The 16199-nt window shown below is 43.5% G+C and overlaps 1 protein-coding gene across 3 annotated transcripts in view; it reads left to right on the forward strand.

The window, feature by feature from the left end:
* Positions 1 to 16199, forward strand: part of TTC12 (tetratricopeptide repeat domain 12) — a 75438-nt gene that overhangs the window by 37104 nt on the left and 22135 nt on the right. For all 3 annotated transcript variants that reach the window (XM_006111239.4, XM_075909442.1, XM_075909443.1), the window contains exons 4-10: positions 2239 to 2269; positions 2809 to 2886; positions 3445 to 3566; positions 6276 to 6335; positions 11842 to 11913; positions 13432 to 13492; positions 15588 to 15776. In XM_006111239.4, coding sequence (XP_006111301.2) covers positions 2239 to 2269; positions 2809 to 2886; positions 3445 to 3566; positions 6276 to 6335; positions 11842 to 11913; positions 13432 to 13492; positions 15588 to 15776 — 613 coding nt within the window. The remainder of the gene's footprint in view (positions 1 to 2238; positions 2270 to 2808; positions 2887 to 3444; positions 3567 to 6275; positions 6336 to 11841; positions 11914 to 13431; positions 13493 to 15587; positions 15777 to 16199) is intronic.

The raw sequence follows: 16199 nt of genomic DNA on the forward strand, positions 1-16199 counted from the left end.
AGCATATGAGAGAATGCCCCACATCATACTTTACAGCAGAGCTACTCAACATGTGGCCTGTTTGTTTGTGGCCCGTATTATGGTTTGGGTTTATGTGGCGCTCAAAATGGGGCCTGTGGGTGGGATCCTTTGAACATGGCCTCCACTGGGAACATGCTCCACAATGGCAAAGCAATAGAATGGTCTTCTGTTGATATGCGTTTTAGTAGTTAAATTCCTGGGCTGTCATTGCTGATTAAAAGTGCTGTCATCTGGCTGGAAATCACGTAAATATTGCATTTTATTATTATCAGCAGAACTGACTTAAATGGGGCCTGAGTGTTGTGTAGTCTTGCCTTAATCTTTGTATTCATGCCCATCAGTGAGAGAAGTTATTTGCATATACAGGCAGTCCCCGGGTTACGTACAAGATAGGGACTGTAGGTTTGTTCTTAAGTTGAATTTGTACATAAGTCGGAACTGGCGTCCAGATTCAGCCACTGCTGAAACTGACCAGCGGCTGACTACAGGAAGCCTGAGGCAGAGATTCTCTGCCCCGGGCTTCCTGGAATCAGCCGCAGATCAGTATCAACAGCAGCTGAATCTGGACGCCTGGAACAGAGCAGTCGGGGCGCTGCCCGGTAGGTCCCCGCAGCGCCGCACCTCGGCGCTGCGGGGACCAACCAGGCAGCACCCCAGCTGCTCTGCCCCAGGCGTCCTGATTCAGCCGCTGCTGAAACTGACCAGCAGCGGCTGAATCAGGATGCCTGGGGAAGAGCAGCTGGGGTGCTGACGGGTTGGTCCAGTAGCGCCGAGGAGCGGTGCTGCGGGACCAACCGGCAGCGCCCCAGCTGCTCTACCACAGGCGTCCGCGAGAAAAGCCTGGTCTGCTGGAGGGGGGAGGGGGGCACACTAGCTGCGCCCCCCCCCCCCAGCAGACCAGGGAGATGCGGGCGGCGGGACCGAGACATGCCACGGTCCCGCCGCCCGGGTCCTCCACGGCTTTGCTCCGCGTCTCCCTGGTCTGCTGGGGGGCGGGGAGGGGGGGGCCAGCAGACCAGGGAGACGCAGAGCAAAGCCGCGGAGGACCCGGGCGGCGGGACCGTGGTGCGTCTGGGCGATCCTGCCGCCCGCATCCTCCGCGGCTTTGCTCCACGTCTCCCTGGTCTGCTGGGTGGCGGGCCAGCAGACCAGTGAGACGCGGAGCAGCTTTTCTCGCCCCGGAGGACGCGGGGGCGGGACCGCGGCGCGTCTGGGCGGTCCCTGCTGCCCGCGTCCTCCGGGGCGAGAAAAGCCCTGTTTGTAAGTACGGATCCGACATAAGTCGGATCCACATAACCCGGGGACTGCCTGTATTTGTGTATATATATATTTACATGTATATGCAACCGCGTGTAAGTTTTGGCGCTTGGCATGTACAGTGAGTATCATTGTGGCTCCCGAGGCTTCCAAAGTTGAGTAGCTCTGCTTTACAGCCTACACATGTTCAAGCTTCAGGAGATCAAAAGGAGATCACTGAGTGCTAATAGCAAAGAAGCAGCGGGTGCTGAGATACTGTAACATGTAGCTACTATTTGCTGCTTCTTAAGGGCATGATCCAAAGCCAGTCCTAGACATTAGGAGCTAGATTTGCAGGTACCTAAATATAGATAAGTATCTAGTGGAATTTTCAGAACTAAACAAATTATGCAGCTATAATGTCTGTTGAAATCAATAGAATTTGGGCACCTATCCTGCTTAGGCACAAGAAGGAATCCAGCTCAGGCTCTATCTGCATCTTTAGGCACACACGTATCTTTAAAAAGCTGGCCCCTAGGTATTGTACAGCTGCACCTAGTCTTATTCATAGAAATGCTTTAATTATGGAATGTCTCCCAGCAGATTGTTATAGCAATTTGAACTGTCAAGACTTCCATGGTGAATTTTCCCATCTCAAGAGTCTAACAGAAATTCTTAGCTAACTTTGTAAGGGGACATCTGAGCGTTGAATTGTTTTCTTCTATTTTGTGACTGTAAATACTCCTGGTGGAGTTAGTTTTGACAAATTTAAAATGCTGCTCTTGTTACTAGACTCATCTTGTTACAGATCTTTGTTTTAAGCTGCTTTAAAAAATGAATGTGATCCATCTTTCGCAATCCCTATTTTTCATGAAAATTGCAGCTAGTTTAGAAATAACTATACTTAAATTTATTTTCATTCCAGCTGAAGCCTAATCTTTTTGTGTATGTGTTTGTGTGTCACTTATCCACCTCTTTCAGACCACACAGAATATGGAGACAGTTAGACGAGGTAGGACAGAGTTCACCTCTCTGATAATTATGCCTTGTTCAATTTGTATCCGTAAAGCTAATGTAAGGATTGCAGATTGCTTTCCCTGATTTAGCTACCTCACACAATGCCTGATCTAATTCCCTCTAAAGTCAATGATAATCTTTCACTTGACTCTGAGAGCTGTATCGAAAAGTTATAATTGCTTACAAAATCCCAGTGTGCCTGGCTAGCTTATGCATAGTAAGGAATTTTTTTAGCATATTCACTAGCTCTCATCTAAGAACCTCATTATTCTGAATCGAAAATAAGAATCTCTTAGAGATGGGCTACTTAAAGAGGCAAGTATGCAAATCTAGGGCAGCCTTATGGTCTTTGTGTGTAATAGCTTATCATTCATGTTTCAAGTTATATCAAATTAATGAACTACCCCCTTAAGATTTCCTTTGTGGAGAAAACGTGTTTCTGAAATGACTTTTCTCTCATCTGCAATTTGATTTTAATGAGGAAATTTTTTCTTTCGTTGACTGAAATGCTGCCCTAACTCTGCTGGCGCTCAGACAGCTTCATGGCAGCATTAGAGAAAGATGCGAAAGATCGAGCCAAAAGGAGGAAGAAAAATGAACGTTTGGCGAATGGTAATTGCTGAAGTTTTACATTTTTGATGCCCACTAAGCACTGCTTAAAAAGAACAGAGCTGAATTAAGCTGGTAAGATAGCCTGTTAGCCACATTTTATGCACGTTAATGAGCCTGGGGAGAAGGAAGCTGGCATTTGATGTTCTGTAGTACCAATGGTCTTATGTATAGTATTGATCAGAAGCCAGTGTTGTCTGCACACAGTAGGTGCTGGGGTTTTGGAATGCATTCCTCTTGATGGCTCTCCTCTTGATGCATTCCTCTTGATGGCGACTTAAGCTTTGGCGGGAGAGAGATGTGGTATGTGGGAAGATGTAAGTAATCAACTTTATAGAGAAAATACAAATGGCCTGAGTTTGTATTTTATAACACAAAGGCACATAAATTAAAATACACAGAGAAAAATCTGCTGCATGCTATGCCCAGTCAATACTTTTCTGAATGAGGCGGCATAGTGGGAATCTGAGGGCAAGTTGCAGCAAGAGAACATGGCTTCTGTCCACTGTGTTTACAGCTGGAAATAATGACATTTCCAATGTATGGCTCTTCTTGCTGCAGCCCTGAAAGGGAAGGGAAATGATGCATTCAATAAAGGAGACTATGCCACAGCTATTCAGCGATACACGGAAGGTCTGGAGAAACAGAAGGATATGGAGGTTCTGTACACGAACAGAGCTCAGGTCAGTGTGTGATTAATCTGCTAGAAAAGTATTCATTTAGGTACAGAACAGTCTAAGTCACCTGCAGGTGGCACGTAAGAATCATTGCTCTGTGGTCCAAGCTAATTTCAGGAGGCTACATATGTTGCAGATGAAGTGGAAAAAGGAGGAAGAGCAGCACATAAGAGAATTGTCTCAGGCCATTCTCCACGGTGGTGCTTTTGGTCTCGTTTTTGTTATCAGGAGTCGATGGGGTCAATTTTACTGCCATGTTACCAACAGTGAATATTAATATGATTAAAAGTTACCAGCAAAGTACTTCAGACTAAGCTCCGTAATGAAAATTTCCCTTTAGTTTCTTTCACTGATCAAGTATTCAGCTTCCCAGGAGAGGTTGTAGTGAAAATCATGCTGCCTTTTATTAGCCCTGAACTAATTCCTCAGTCATGTAAAGCATTTTATGCTCTGTCTGTGCAAGTGTCTTAATAGAAAGTATTGAGCCATCTATATGCAGCCTATAATGTAGTATCCATCTTATATTGCGCCAATTGCCATGATATCACAGACCTGCAATTGAGTGTCCAATAGCTGGTACTAAAGGAAAATAGAATGTAAAAATAATCTGCCACGCACCTTCTATAGCTTAATGCCGGTAAAGTCTCTATATTCCCTTCTGTTACCAATTACCCTCCTTCCTTCTCTTTTCTCATAATCTGTAATGGGAGCTAATTCTTTGACATGCCCATATGAATGGACGAATCTGTCCTAACATATTCTAAATAGGCTGTTGAGAGCTAAATGTTACCACAGGTAACTTGTGTTGAGTTCTTTACCTACCTTGTATGCCAAGAGGGGCTGGCAGAGCTCTTATCCGTTCCATTTGCCAAATAGTATATCTCTAATAATAGACTAATTATAGATTTTAAGGCCAGAAAGGTGGACCTTAGGATGTTCATTATTATTGCAGCCTGTGGGAGCTTCTGTCATGAACTGGGACACAAGTGTGGCAGGGTTTTAAAAACACAGAATAAACAGTCTTCCCCTAAGACTTTATCATCTTGTCTTACCTACTTCACACACAGGCCATAGAATTTCACATACCTTAGGTAGCTCAGTCATACATGAAATGTCTATTGGGAACAGCACTCATGTCTCATTTCTCCAGTGCTTTAAACACAGGGGGATCCTTCTTCTCCAAATGCAAATCCTGCCTTTCAGTACTTCCGTCAAGGTTTCATTTGACAATTGAAATCCCTTCCAAAAGCCTTGCAACCCATTTTATTGTGTGTAACTGTAACACCCTTCCCTATCATGCATCAGCAACAGGGTCTGCACCCTAAACGTTCAGCATTGTTGCACTACTCTAGCTAAAGAACTGACGCATATAAGCCAGTGCTGTGTTGAGAGAACTGCTAATAATGTGAGAAACCGTAGTTCTGTGACCTTTTACTCAATGGCATGTTACCTATGCAAATGGGTATCTGTGGTTGGGTCCTTGCTAGGAGATTATGGTACCTATTTGGGTGAACATTTATTCTGTTCATCAGGTTATCTCAGTGCCTTGTTAGAGCCTTGAGGGAAAAGTTGCACTTCAGATAATAATTGGACAGCTAGGCTGTGTCTACACTGGCATGAATTTCCGGAACTGCTTAAAACGGAATGCTATTCTGTTTTAAGTTTTTCCAGAAAAGGAGCGTCTACATTGGCAGGCTGCTTTTCCGGAAAAGCCCTTTTTCCGGAAAAACATCTGTGGCCAATGTAGATGCGCTTTTCCGGAAAAGAGCCCCGATCGTCATTTTCGCGATGGGGCTTTTTTCCGGAAAAGACTACTGGGCTGTCTACACTGGCCCTTTTCTGGAACAGTGTTCCAGAATAAGGACTTATGCCCGAGCGGGAGCAGCTTAGCTTTTCCGGAATAGTGGCTGATTTTGTACAGTAGAGCGTCGTTGCTTTTCCGGAAATTCAAGGGCCAGTGTAGACAGCTCGCAGCTTATTCCGGAAAAGCGGCTGATTTTCCGGAATAAGTGGCCCAGTGTAGACACAGCCCTATTGTTTTAATTCCTAGCTTGTGCCTCTGGCTTCTAGAAAGGAAAACTAAACCTGACAGACACAACCCAGAGCTTAGCTCCTCACTTGATCATGTAGGAATGATTCGGCAGTCTTGTTGCATTCGTTTTATTTCTGTTGTTGTGACTGTAGCCTTTCTCCTGCAGGGAGGGTCAGAATGGAATCTCACTATGGAAGGGCTGTTTGATCCACAAACTCTGTTTGCTTAGCTCTTCCTCCTCCCCTGCATTCAGTGACACACAATGCACAGGTCACCCCCAATCTTCATGAAAGGAAAGTTCAGTGGGGTATATATTTTTCCAAGCTACCTTTTATTCTGAAAGACGAGTCAAATTTTTAAAATTGTGAACTGAGGACGTATTCCTGCCTCTGGTTTAGCACAGACTCATGAGTGTTTGGTGCTTGTTTTGTGCTTGTTGTATGTTTCACACCCTTAAAAATCCACTGCACAAAGGCACGTTACCAGAAAGGTTTAGGAGAAGTTAATTAAGCATCAATCTTAATATGTTGGCACTTCTTGTGGGTTAAAACATATCACTTCATTAAACAAATGTTTGTACAGTGCTTTGAACTTGGAAAAACATTATAGAGATTCAAAGTACTATAATTCTTCTTTGGGCTGATAAATTTGCTGATCTGTGTCCCTTCTTGGCTTTATTTCAGGCTCACATGAAGCTGCAGGAATATAAGAAAGCAATCAATGATTGTGAATGGGCTTTAAAGGTAACTGCTTTGCAGTTTCTTCAATCAGTTGGTAGAACACAGAGTATAAGTAAACATTATTAAATGTGCCAACAGAGGTGTGCATCACTCACTACCCAACTTCATTTATAGTTATAGCGGGCATGTCAACAATATAAAGAACTCTTTACTTTTTTGAATCATGATCTCTAGCCTAGATAATCTCATGTCACAGCATGCACTGTGCTAGTGATGCCAGAGGCCTATTTATACATATTCATACAGTGATGCAATGTTGCAATGCATGTTTTGACCTCACAGCTTGTTATCCTGGAAGCAATTCTCATGGCAGAGCAATATTTCAGAGGAATCTATGCTTCTAATGGTGATTTGCTACAAATGTGCTTAGTACTCTGTCAACATGGGTGAAATTCATCACAGTGCGAAGGATCATTGAAAGCCCTGGGCATGACTTCAACTTGGCATGCTGAGGTCCTTGCTGATCAGTTCAAGCTCTGATGAAGTGGGGGCTCATGCATAACGGTAGCCTGGCATTACTTCCCAGGTGGAGACAACATTGTTAGTATTTCGGACATTCTTTTAACAACTGAAATAACAGCTGATGCTAAGTGTGAAACTTCTCTGGGGTACATTTGCTCTTAGTGTGAGTTAGTCATGTCTGTGCCTGCCAGTGGTCCCCAACCCAGCCAGTCACAAGAAATACAAGTGCTATGCTATGCAGCCCCTACGGTCTCTCTAAAGGTCAGTGATGGGCATGTTCCAACACTCAAGCCCTCCAAATGTCTGCCTGGAATATCCAGCCCAGCAATGGGCAACCTAGGCTAGTGAGTGGGCCTCATCAGTAGCTCTCCTTCATCTCAGTGGCCCACAAGATTGTCATAACCAAGATGGCCTCCCGGGATAGTGTTGTTTTGATATCTGCACTTGCATAGCTAGAATTTGTGATGTGTGTCAAATGAACACTAGCAGCACTATGATTGAATGCAGAGGGAGTGCACGGCTCTCGCAGTCAATAGTGTCTTCAGTCAGCATGGGTCTCACTTCACATGCGTTTGCTTCATATGCTTGTTACTTTAGTAGTACAGGTAGGCAGTGTTCCTGGGCTTGGGCGGCCACCCATGAGAGATTCAGGGTATTTTGATTAGCAGAATACCCACAACCTGCAGCAGGTATTTCTGTTGGTGGTGCACATTTGTAGATATCTCAGTGCACATAATAAAATGTATCCTGCACATGGATGGAAAAGTTTAAAGGGAACATTGTTAATAGGATAAAACTATGTGGTCTGAAACCAGCAAAATCTGGCAGCTCTGCGTGTGGGCAACGGTAAACAATGTCTCATGGGCCACACGCAGAACCCTGATGGGCTGCTTGCAGCCCACATAGGCCACAAGTTGCCCACCACTGATCCAGCCCCTGATCTACTGGACATTCACGGTATTCATACATCTGCTTCCAAAGAAATAGTGCACTCCAGCTAACTCGTTCTCTCTCAAGCCTCTGTTCTGCTTAATGCAAATGTGCTTATAGTGAAATCAAGTACAAGTTTACGTGACAAAGATTCAAGTGATAGCAAGTAGGAATATTGGAAACAAATAGTTACATATAAAATCATACATGCATACTAGAACAGGCCCTTGTCCTTTCCCCAGGAAGTCTCCTCTTCAGAAGCTTATGTTGGGGTTCCTTAACTGTAAATTCTCAGGTCTGCAATTGGTCCAGGCAGTAAACATAGCTGGCTCCCTAGATGTCCATTGTTATATATACTAACTGAGTTAGCTCTGAGGCTCATCTTGAGTCTGGTGATGAGCTTTACTTAAACAGTTTTGGAATCTTTTATTTTTATATATATATATATATATATAATGTTATAATGTTTAAATAATTTAAAACACCTTCTAATCATTATGATGACCAGAGAGCTATTGGCTCATGGTAGAGATCTCATGTGCCAACGACCAGTTGATGAACTCTTGTACCAATATCAGATGCAGGGGATCTCTGTAAAACCATGTGTCAGCTGGTACCAAGAGTTCCCTCGATCATACTGAGCTACGTTTCCCGATTTAAAAAAAAATCATTACCATTTTAAACAGAGAAATTAAGATTCACTGATATTCAATATTGATTCAAATATTTAATTAAAGTTTGATATAACTAACGATAAAGGCCTTTGCAAACATTGTCTGGCTATGTTCTGTTGATCTGCTTAAAAATGTAAAGGTAATGGTCTTGTTAACCTTGCAGTGAATCCTCCTAGTCAAAAGTATTCATATGGCCTTTAGAAAGGTGAAGAAATATAATAGAAGCCAAAAAGAAAGGTCTGAATCCAAAGCTAGCGGCTTTAAAACATTGCTACTCGTTAAATGCAATATAACACTGACATATCATTAATAGGATTAGCAATGTAATATTAGGAAATTATATTTCTCTTACACACAGATGGACTGGAAAAGATCAGCCAGTCGGTCCTTAACTGTGAAACAAAGAAATCTTTATAACTAGTGTCAATAAGCACTCATTTCATTCATGGCAGGGCTGCTCAAGAAAGATGTGACGCTTCAACTGCTCTTAAGATTGGGTGTACATTACACAATGTAATTACACATATGGCAAAAAGCCCATGACATTGAGTCTTGGGACCTGGCTGTAATATGCAGAGTTCCAGGGGAGTCAGCTAGGGTGACTCAAGTAGGGTGCAGCCAAGAAATGGGACAGCCAATCCCCAATGCTGGTGGTTATTCCAATATTTATATTCATCAAACTAGCACAAAAAATCAAGTATCTGGAATACATCTGATGTTAGGATGGGCTGTCAGTCCTTTGGTTAAACTTCAGTTCCTAGCAAAGATCTTCCAGAGATGAAAAGCCAGATTGAAGACAAAATAGAGGAACCTCCAAGGCCTTTATATATCCATGGCCATATGGAGAGAATCCCATTGTTCTCTCAGTGTAAAAAAAGTACGTCCCAAGATGGAGTTTGTCACATGTGCAAGTCACCTGTCCATGGATGACTCAGTCATCACTCCCATGCTGGCCTGAACATTCATGTAGGGGCTCATTGTTAGTTAAGCACTTCTGTTCACTTCACTGATAGTCCTTTCACAATAGGCTGGCCGTGCTTCCTTTGATGTCTTTCAGAAGCAGTTATTTGAAATACAAGTCCAGTATTCAGAACTTCAAATACAAAAATGATACATGCATATGAATAGTATAAAAAGAATCAGTGAATCATAAGCTTGTAATAGACTCCTCATTTTGCCCACGTTGTACAGGATTTGGTGCAAATATATAACAATGGTTGCAGCAATCATCTATATGGCCGCATTTTATTTGGATAATGTCATATCAGGTCATCTGACACAGGTTTGGGCTGTGGGACTATAAAATTGCAGTCTCAATGTTCAGGCTAAGTCTCGAGACTTCCATACAAAGAATTTGCTAAACTTCTGTGAGTGGCAATCAACAGTGACTCTCTTTGCTAATTGTCCTTGTAAGTAGCTATCAGATCAGCATTTACAAGTTCTTATACATTTGGGTTCACCTTACCACTTATTGCCAATTTACTTTTTCTGTTGGTAAATTATTGTTTTTGATTTCTGTCATTCCACATACAGTTCTGGTTGAGTTCTCTTACATCCAGTGGAAGTGTATGAACTGTGGCCAGTTTGCTTTTGGATGAGAAGAAAGACTTTAAATACTAATGTCTTCTGATACCTTGTGTTATGGGTCCTTCCCCGACCCAGGGTCGACCCACCGCCTTGGTCCTCTTTTCTTGGGCCTATAAATCCCTTCTTCCCCGTCAAGTCGCTATGGACGCCCTAGCACTGGCTGTGAGGGAAGGAGAACCTGGGCCATCCCTCTCTCCAGGTCCCAACCCAGGACCCTAAGAACAGGCATCAATGACGCCCTGCTCAGCCGGGGTGGGGAGGGTCAATGCCACAACTCACCAACCCTCAGGTCCTCCTTGGTCCTGTCCTGGGCTCCTTTCTTCCCTCGGGTCGTCAGCCGTCTGGCTCTCGCAATCTCCAGGTCCCGCGCTTGCTCCTACCCGGTCCAGGCGGGCCAGTGCCGCCCTTCCTCTGGACTCTCCTGGCACTGTGGTCTGCTGGGCGTTCTGGCCCCCGTGTCACCCCCGAGCCTGTTGGTCTGTCCGGTATGGCCGTGGGCCCAAACAGGTTAGTGCTACTGATTCCCGGCGCCTCGCTGGCCTTGGTCCCTGCCTTCTTCTTGGGGCGGGAGCCCTCCCTTTTCAAAGCCAGCGCCCATATCCCGGGACGCTGGTGCATGTGCTCCTCTGCCCTTCCTCCCCTCCCCCAGCGCACCCGCTGGGGAAACTCCTGTTCCTGCACAGGTGGCCACCGCCAAGCAGGCTCGGCAGAGTCGCTTGTGCCCTGCAGCACCGGGGCCGCCCTGCGCCCGAGTGCGAGGCTTGCCTCTTCAGCCCCTGCTGCCCTGTCACACCTTGTTTCTCCATTATTCCTAATATCATATCAGCTGTTGATTTAAGGTCCTGCTATGCAAAGATCTGATATAGTACAAAAAATTACTACCCTTGCAAGAAGGCTGATGAGAATCAGCAGGCATAGGAATTATGTTTGCTAATAATTTAATCTGGACATCTGAACAGTATTTACAATGTCCGTGACATGGCCTGATAGGAGACATCCTTAGCAAATTAATTAATTTGGATTTTTTTAGTTAATTAAATAAAAAACTCCAATAAGCATACTAGCCACATAGCTCCAAATTAGTCTAAACCTCACATTTCCAAAATCCCCTATCTGTGGAAGTGACCAGCTTAGAAAGAGAGGGAATAATAGAAACATTTTGTAGATGATCAATCCAGACACTTCAGATATTCAGAAATCTCGTCTGCCAAGGAAATAATTTAGAAAGTTCTGTTGATATGGAAATGTAGATGTAATCCACATCTAATATACATTATGATATTTAAATCAACGGAAACTACTGCAGTTAACATCCAAAGAGGATGTAGCCCATTTAATGTATGTAGAGTATTGGTTCATGTTCTTATTTCTGATCAAACCACTAGTCTGTATATATTATTAATGTCATGTTGATAACTACTCCTTGATTGTGGTCTAAGGCCTATAAAAAGGCTAGACTGGATCTGCTTTTGTAGTTTAAAGGCTGATCCTGTTTTCCAAAGATGAATGTGGGCCCTGCCTAAAAAGTTGAATACTATGCCGTCAGTTGGTGTAAATCCGTTTATCTTCGCTGAAGTCAGTAGAAAGACATCAATTTATACCAGATGTGGTCCTCAGTAGCATGTTGTGATGATGGAAGTGAAAAGTGCAATGATAAATTTCCACATTATCACAATTGATTTTGTTACAGAGGAAGGTCTAAATGTTACTCAATGAACTGTAAATCAGCTTGCTTCACTCAAAGTGTTTATAGTTTGATTTTGGGCCATTGCAGTAACTTTATTAGCCAGAAGATTAGATAACAGGGTGTAATGATTCCACATTCTAAACTGCTTAATTAATTCTTTTTAATGCAGTGCAATGACAAATGTATGAAAGCCTATTTCCACATGGGAAAAGCTCATCTGGCACTGGAGGACTACAATGAGGTAAGCTGTACAACCAAGGGGTTGAGCCACTTTCTCTTTTTAAATATGGTGATTTCCATCTGGGGTAACTCCATTGGTTTAGCAACTTATACACGGTTTATGCCAGTATAACAATAAACAGAATATACAACTGCCCATTGTTTGGCATTATGAGGCAGCGGACGAGAAAGAGAGAGTCTTAAATGCCTGACATTTGATAGCATGTTCTTCTAGGCTGTGTCTAGACTGCATCCCTTTTTCGTAAAAGGGATGCAGATTAGACATATCGCAATTGCAAATGAAGTGGGGATTTAAATCTCCCCCGCTTCATTAGCATAAAAATGGCTGCCGCTTTTTTCTGGCTCGGAGCTTTGCCGGAAAAAAGCGCCAGTCTAGACGCAGATCTTTCGGAAAATAAAGCCTTTTCGGAAAAATCCCTTATCCCTCTTAAAATGAGGGATAAGGGATCTTTCAGAAAAGGCTTTATTTTCTGAAAGATCTGCGTCTAGACTGATGCTTTTTTCCAGGAAAGCTCCGAGCCGGAAAAAAGCGGCAGCCATTTTTATGCTAATGAAGCGGGGGAGATTTAAATCCCCGCTTCATTTGCAATCGCGATATGTCTAATTTGCATTCCTTTTACGAAAAAGAGATGCAGTCTAGACACAGCCCTAGTGTCTTGTCATACATTGGCAGCTTGGGGGACAAAATGTTAGCATTAGGTCTAAAATAAGGTATTTGCTCCCATGTTAATGTAACAGACTTTGTCCATTACTTAGGCACACAAAAGTTAGAGAATGGTTGTATATCGTAATTACAGAATCAAAGAAGTATAGAACTGGAAGGGCCTTGAGAGGTGGTATAATTCATTCCTCCCATTGTAAAGCAGGGCCCATTGTGAAGATGGTATACTTAGACCATCCCTCACAGGTGTTTGTCTAACTTGGTCTTATAAACCTACATTTACAAGGTTTCACAACCTTCCTTTGCTAACCTGTTCCAGTACTTAATGGTACTTATAGATCGCTGTTTTATTTCTAATAACTAAACTAAATCTATCTTGCAGCAGATTAAGTCCATTGTGCCACCTTGTGCTCTAGCAGTCCTTAACACATTTTGGAAGTCTTTTATTAGGTTCAGGTGGATCACCCAAAACTGGATACACTATTCCAGCTGAGGCTTCACCAGTGCAGAGTGTTAATTGTACCACCTGTCATGTTTTAAGTACAACATTCCTGTTAAATACACTCTAGAATATTTGCCTTTTCCATAGTTGCATTATATTGTTGACTCATAATCCATTGCTGATTGTTGAGTTCAGAGTCATGGCCTAGATGAGAGGTGTCAAATAAAAAATTGTGGAGAGCAAAGAACAAAATCTAAAGCTCTATAGTCCCCATCCAGAGTCTGCTGACATTCATGGGAGTTGGTACATTGATTTCAAAGGGTCCTAGATCAGACCCTATCAGGTTAGATATCTTTTGCATAATCTTCCCACTTTGGTTTTCAATTAACCATGTAGTCTTGGTTTTTTTTATTAAGTCCAGGAAATCCTATAAGAAGATGTTAGAAATTGATCACCAAAAGGAAAATCTGTTTAAAGGTAAAAAGTCTAATGTTAAGACTCTTGTGGTACCTTAATCTTGTCATCAAAATTAAACTTAAAGTAAAACCCAGCCTCAAGCATTCTCTCTATGGACTCTTTCCATCCTGTTTCCATAACTGTTTGTTCTTCCAGTTAATGTCTCCCCGGTTAATGTCTTTCTTTCTACAGCTATCAATCATTCTTTTACTGGCCCATGTGCAGATTGTTTTCCCAAATCACTGAGCCATTTCCTCTCTTTCTGCCTCACAACCTTTCTGTATAATTGCCACAGATGATACAGTATATAGTCAATTGCTTGACCGTTCCTTGATTCATTATGAAGTATACCCAAGAGACCAAATAAACAATATCAGCCAGGTTAATGCTAAAAGTATAACACAGGGGAAAAAAAGACTCAGTACAATACCAGTTTCCAGAAGGCCATCTTGTGCTGTGTTGTTAAATTCACCCCTCATAGAAAGTATGCTCCCAAAGTTACGCATTTTAGCTAGGAATATATGTAGGATAATTTCACACGTTATCAGACCTCTTTACGTGTCACTAAAATCCAGTCCATTAGTTTGTACCTGTTTCTTAATTTGTTAGTGCTTTCCTTATCTTTGTTTCAGATATTGGTATTAGAGATACCGGTCTGTGAACAGGCCTGCTGATGGGGTGGAGGAGAGAGCCAACAGGGGCAATCGCATAGAGGCCTTGCATAGGGGCCTGGCATTTCAAAGGGGCCTGGAGCTCCCAACTGCTGTTACTTTGGTGGCAGCAGCGACCATAGCCCTGGGCCCATTTGATTTGCCATGGGATCAAAGCAAATCAAAGCTGGGGAGGGAGCCAGCACCATGGTTTGGGTGGAGCTAAGGGCTGACTGCCCTCAGATTCAGGCCCCATCCCATCTTACTCCAGGGCCCATGGTGGCTCTCGGCTCCACTGTCTGTGAAGGTACTCTCCAGCTTGTTGCGAGGCAGAACATTCATCTGTTTTGCCTTAGACAAGCTTCTTATTTTCTCATGCCAGAGCTATCCTCATCTCTGAGAGTATTTATGAGATTCTTAGCATAAATGAGCAGGATTATAGAAAGACACAGCCCAATTTAAGATATGTAAGTGCTAAAATATATATTCAACTAGCTGGAGTTACCCGGCATGGCTCGATCCCGCTCCCGCCCGGCTGATTCGCTCCCCCCCCACAAGCCCTGCTTTCTGCCAGCCGGTTCTCCTCCTCCCGATCTCCCCGGCCAGCCCCACTGCCCCTCCTCCTCCCCCCACAGTTCTGCTTCCCGCCGTCCAATTTGCTTCCCCTCCTTCCCCCCACCGCCACCCCTGCTTCCTGCCGGCCAGTTTGGCCAGTTCTCCTCCTCCAGATCTCCCCCAGCCAGCCCGCTGCCCTCGACCAGCTCTGCTTCCCACCGCCCGCCTCTCCCTCAGCCAGCCCTGCTGCTCCCGACCCCCCTCTCTCCCGACCAACCTTGCTTCCCGGCCAGCCCCGCTCCTCTCTCCCTCCTCTCCCCCCGCATCAAGTATGGCCCCCTTTTTTAAGATTACCTGGTAACTGTAGCTGCGGGGGACAGGGCGGATGCCTGAGCCGTTGTGCACGTGGGGGTGGGGCGAGTCCCGGACAGCGCTTTGGGGCTGCAGGAGGCAGGCACATGACCTAGGGTGGGTGGGGCTGCCCCTGCAGTGCAGTGCCGCGGGTTATTTTTTATTTTTACAGGTTGAGATTGGGCCCGATTGGGTCCAAAAGTACCTTAAAACCTTCTCCTGGAGGAAAGGTTATCCCATGGAAAATTTGGTTGCGGTAGGTCTTATAGTGTCCAAGTTATTAGAGCACAAACATACGAACATTCTCCTTTATATATTAGATATAACATTATAATGCTATTGTATTGTATGCTTAATGCTTATTAATGTATTTGGGTGTCAATAATGCATATTAATAATATTAGTATATTCATTTTCCTCAGCATATATTATTGGTCAATGTCATGAAATCCCATTTGATTTCTATTTTTTCCTCATTGTCCTTAATGTGTATCAGGAAATTGTGGTCTCTTTACTTAATTTTCTCTTAAATTAAGCTTCTCTTTCTTTTGGTTTTGAAGACTGCATGAATGAAGTAGACTTGCATGAAAGAAAAGCAAAAGAGGAGGAGAAAGCTCTGGAGGAATTTCAGTCTGGAAAGTATACTGCTGTGTCTATGAAAGAGCTGCTCCAGAAACTCAATAGACCTGACCAGAACATCCTTTATTATGCAGGCGGGATTCGAGTTTTGACTGAATTAATAAAAGATTGTAAGTATTTTATGCAAATCAGTCTGTCCAGTGAGCTGACCTGGGACATGATCCAAGTAGATAGAAGTCGTTAATGAGAGTGGGCTGAAGCCTATAAAACCTCTATCTCTGTTTTTAATATAAGTACAATATGAGCTTGATATTTCAAAAGTTTTGGGCCAGTAAATGCATATAGGTAAAATCTGAGCACTGTTGTATGCAACTCAGGCACACTGCACAAAATAATGTGAAGTATTTACTTTGTCAATTTAATATTGAAAGGCGGCTCGCTTCTCCTAGAGGAGATGCATGCAGATCTCCCATTTATGGCCTTGAGAATTACGTGCCACATCAGAGAAGACACCCCATAGTTTAGGAAATGAGAATAAATGGTCAGTAATAAACCTAGATGGCAGACTCTTCCCATGAATGTATGCTAAACTG

The sequence above is a fragment of the Pelodiscus sinensis genome, chromosome 26 (assembly GCF_049634645.1).
Source record: "Pelodiscus sinensis isolate JC-2024 chromosome 26, ASM4963464v1, whole genome shotgun sequence".
NCBI lineage: Eukaryota > Metazoa > Chordata > Testudines > Trionychidae > Pelodiscus > Pelodiscus sinensis.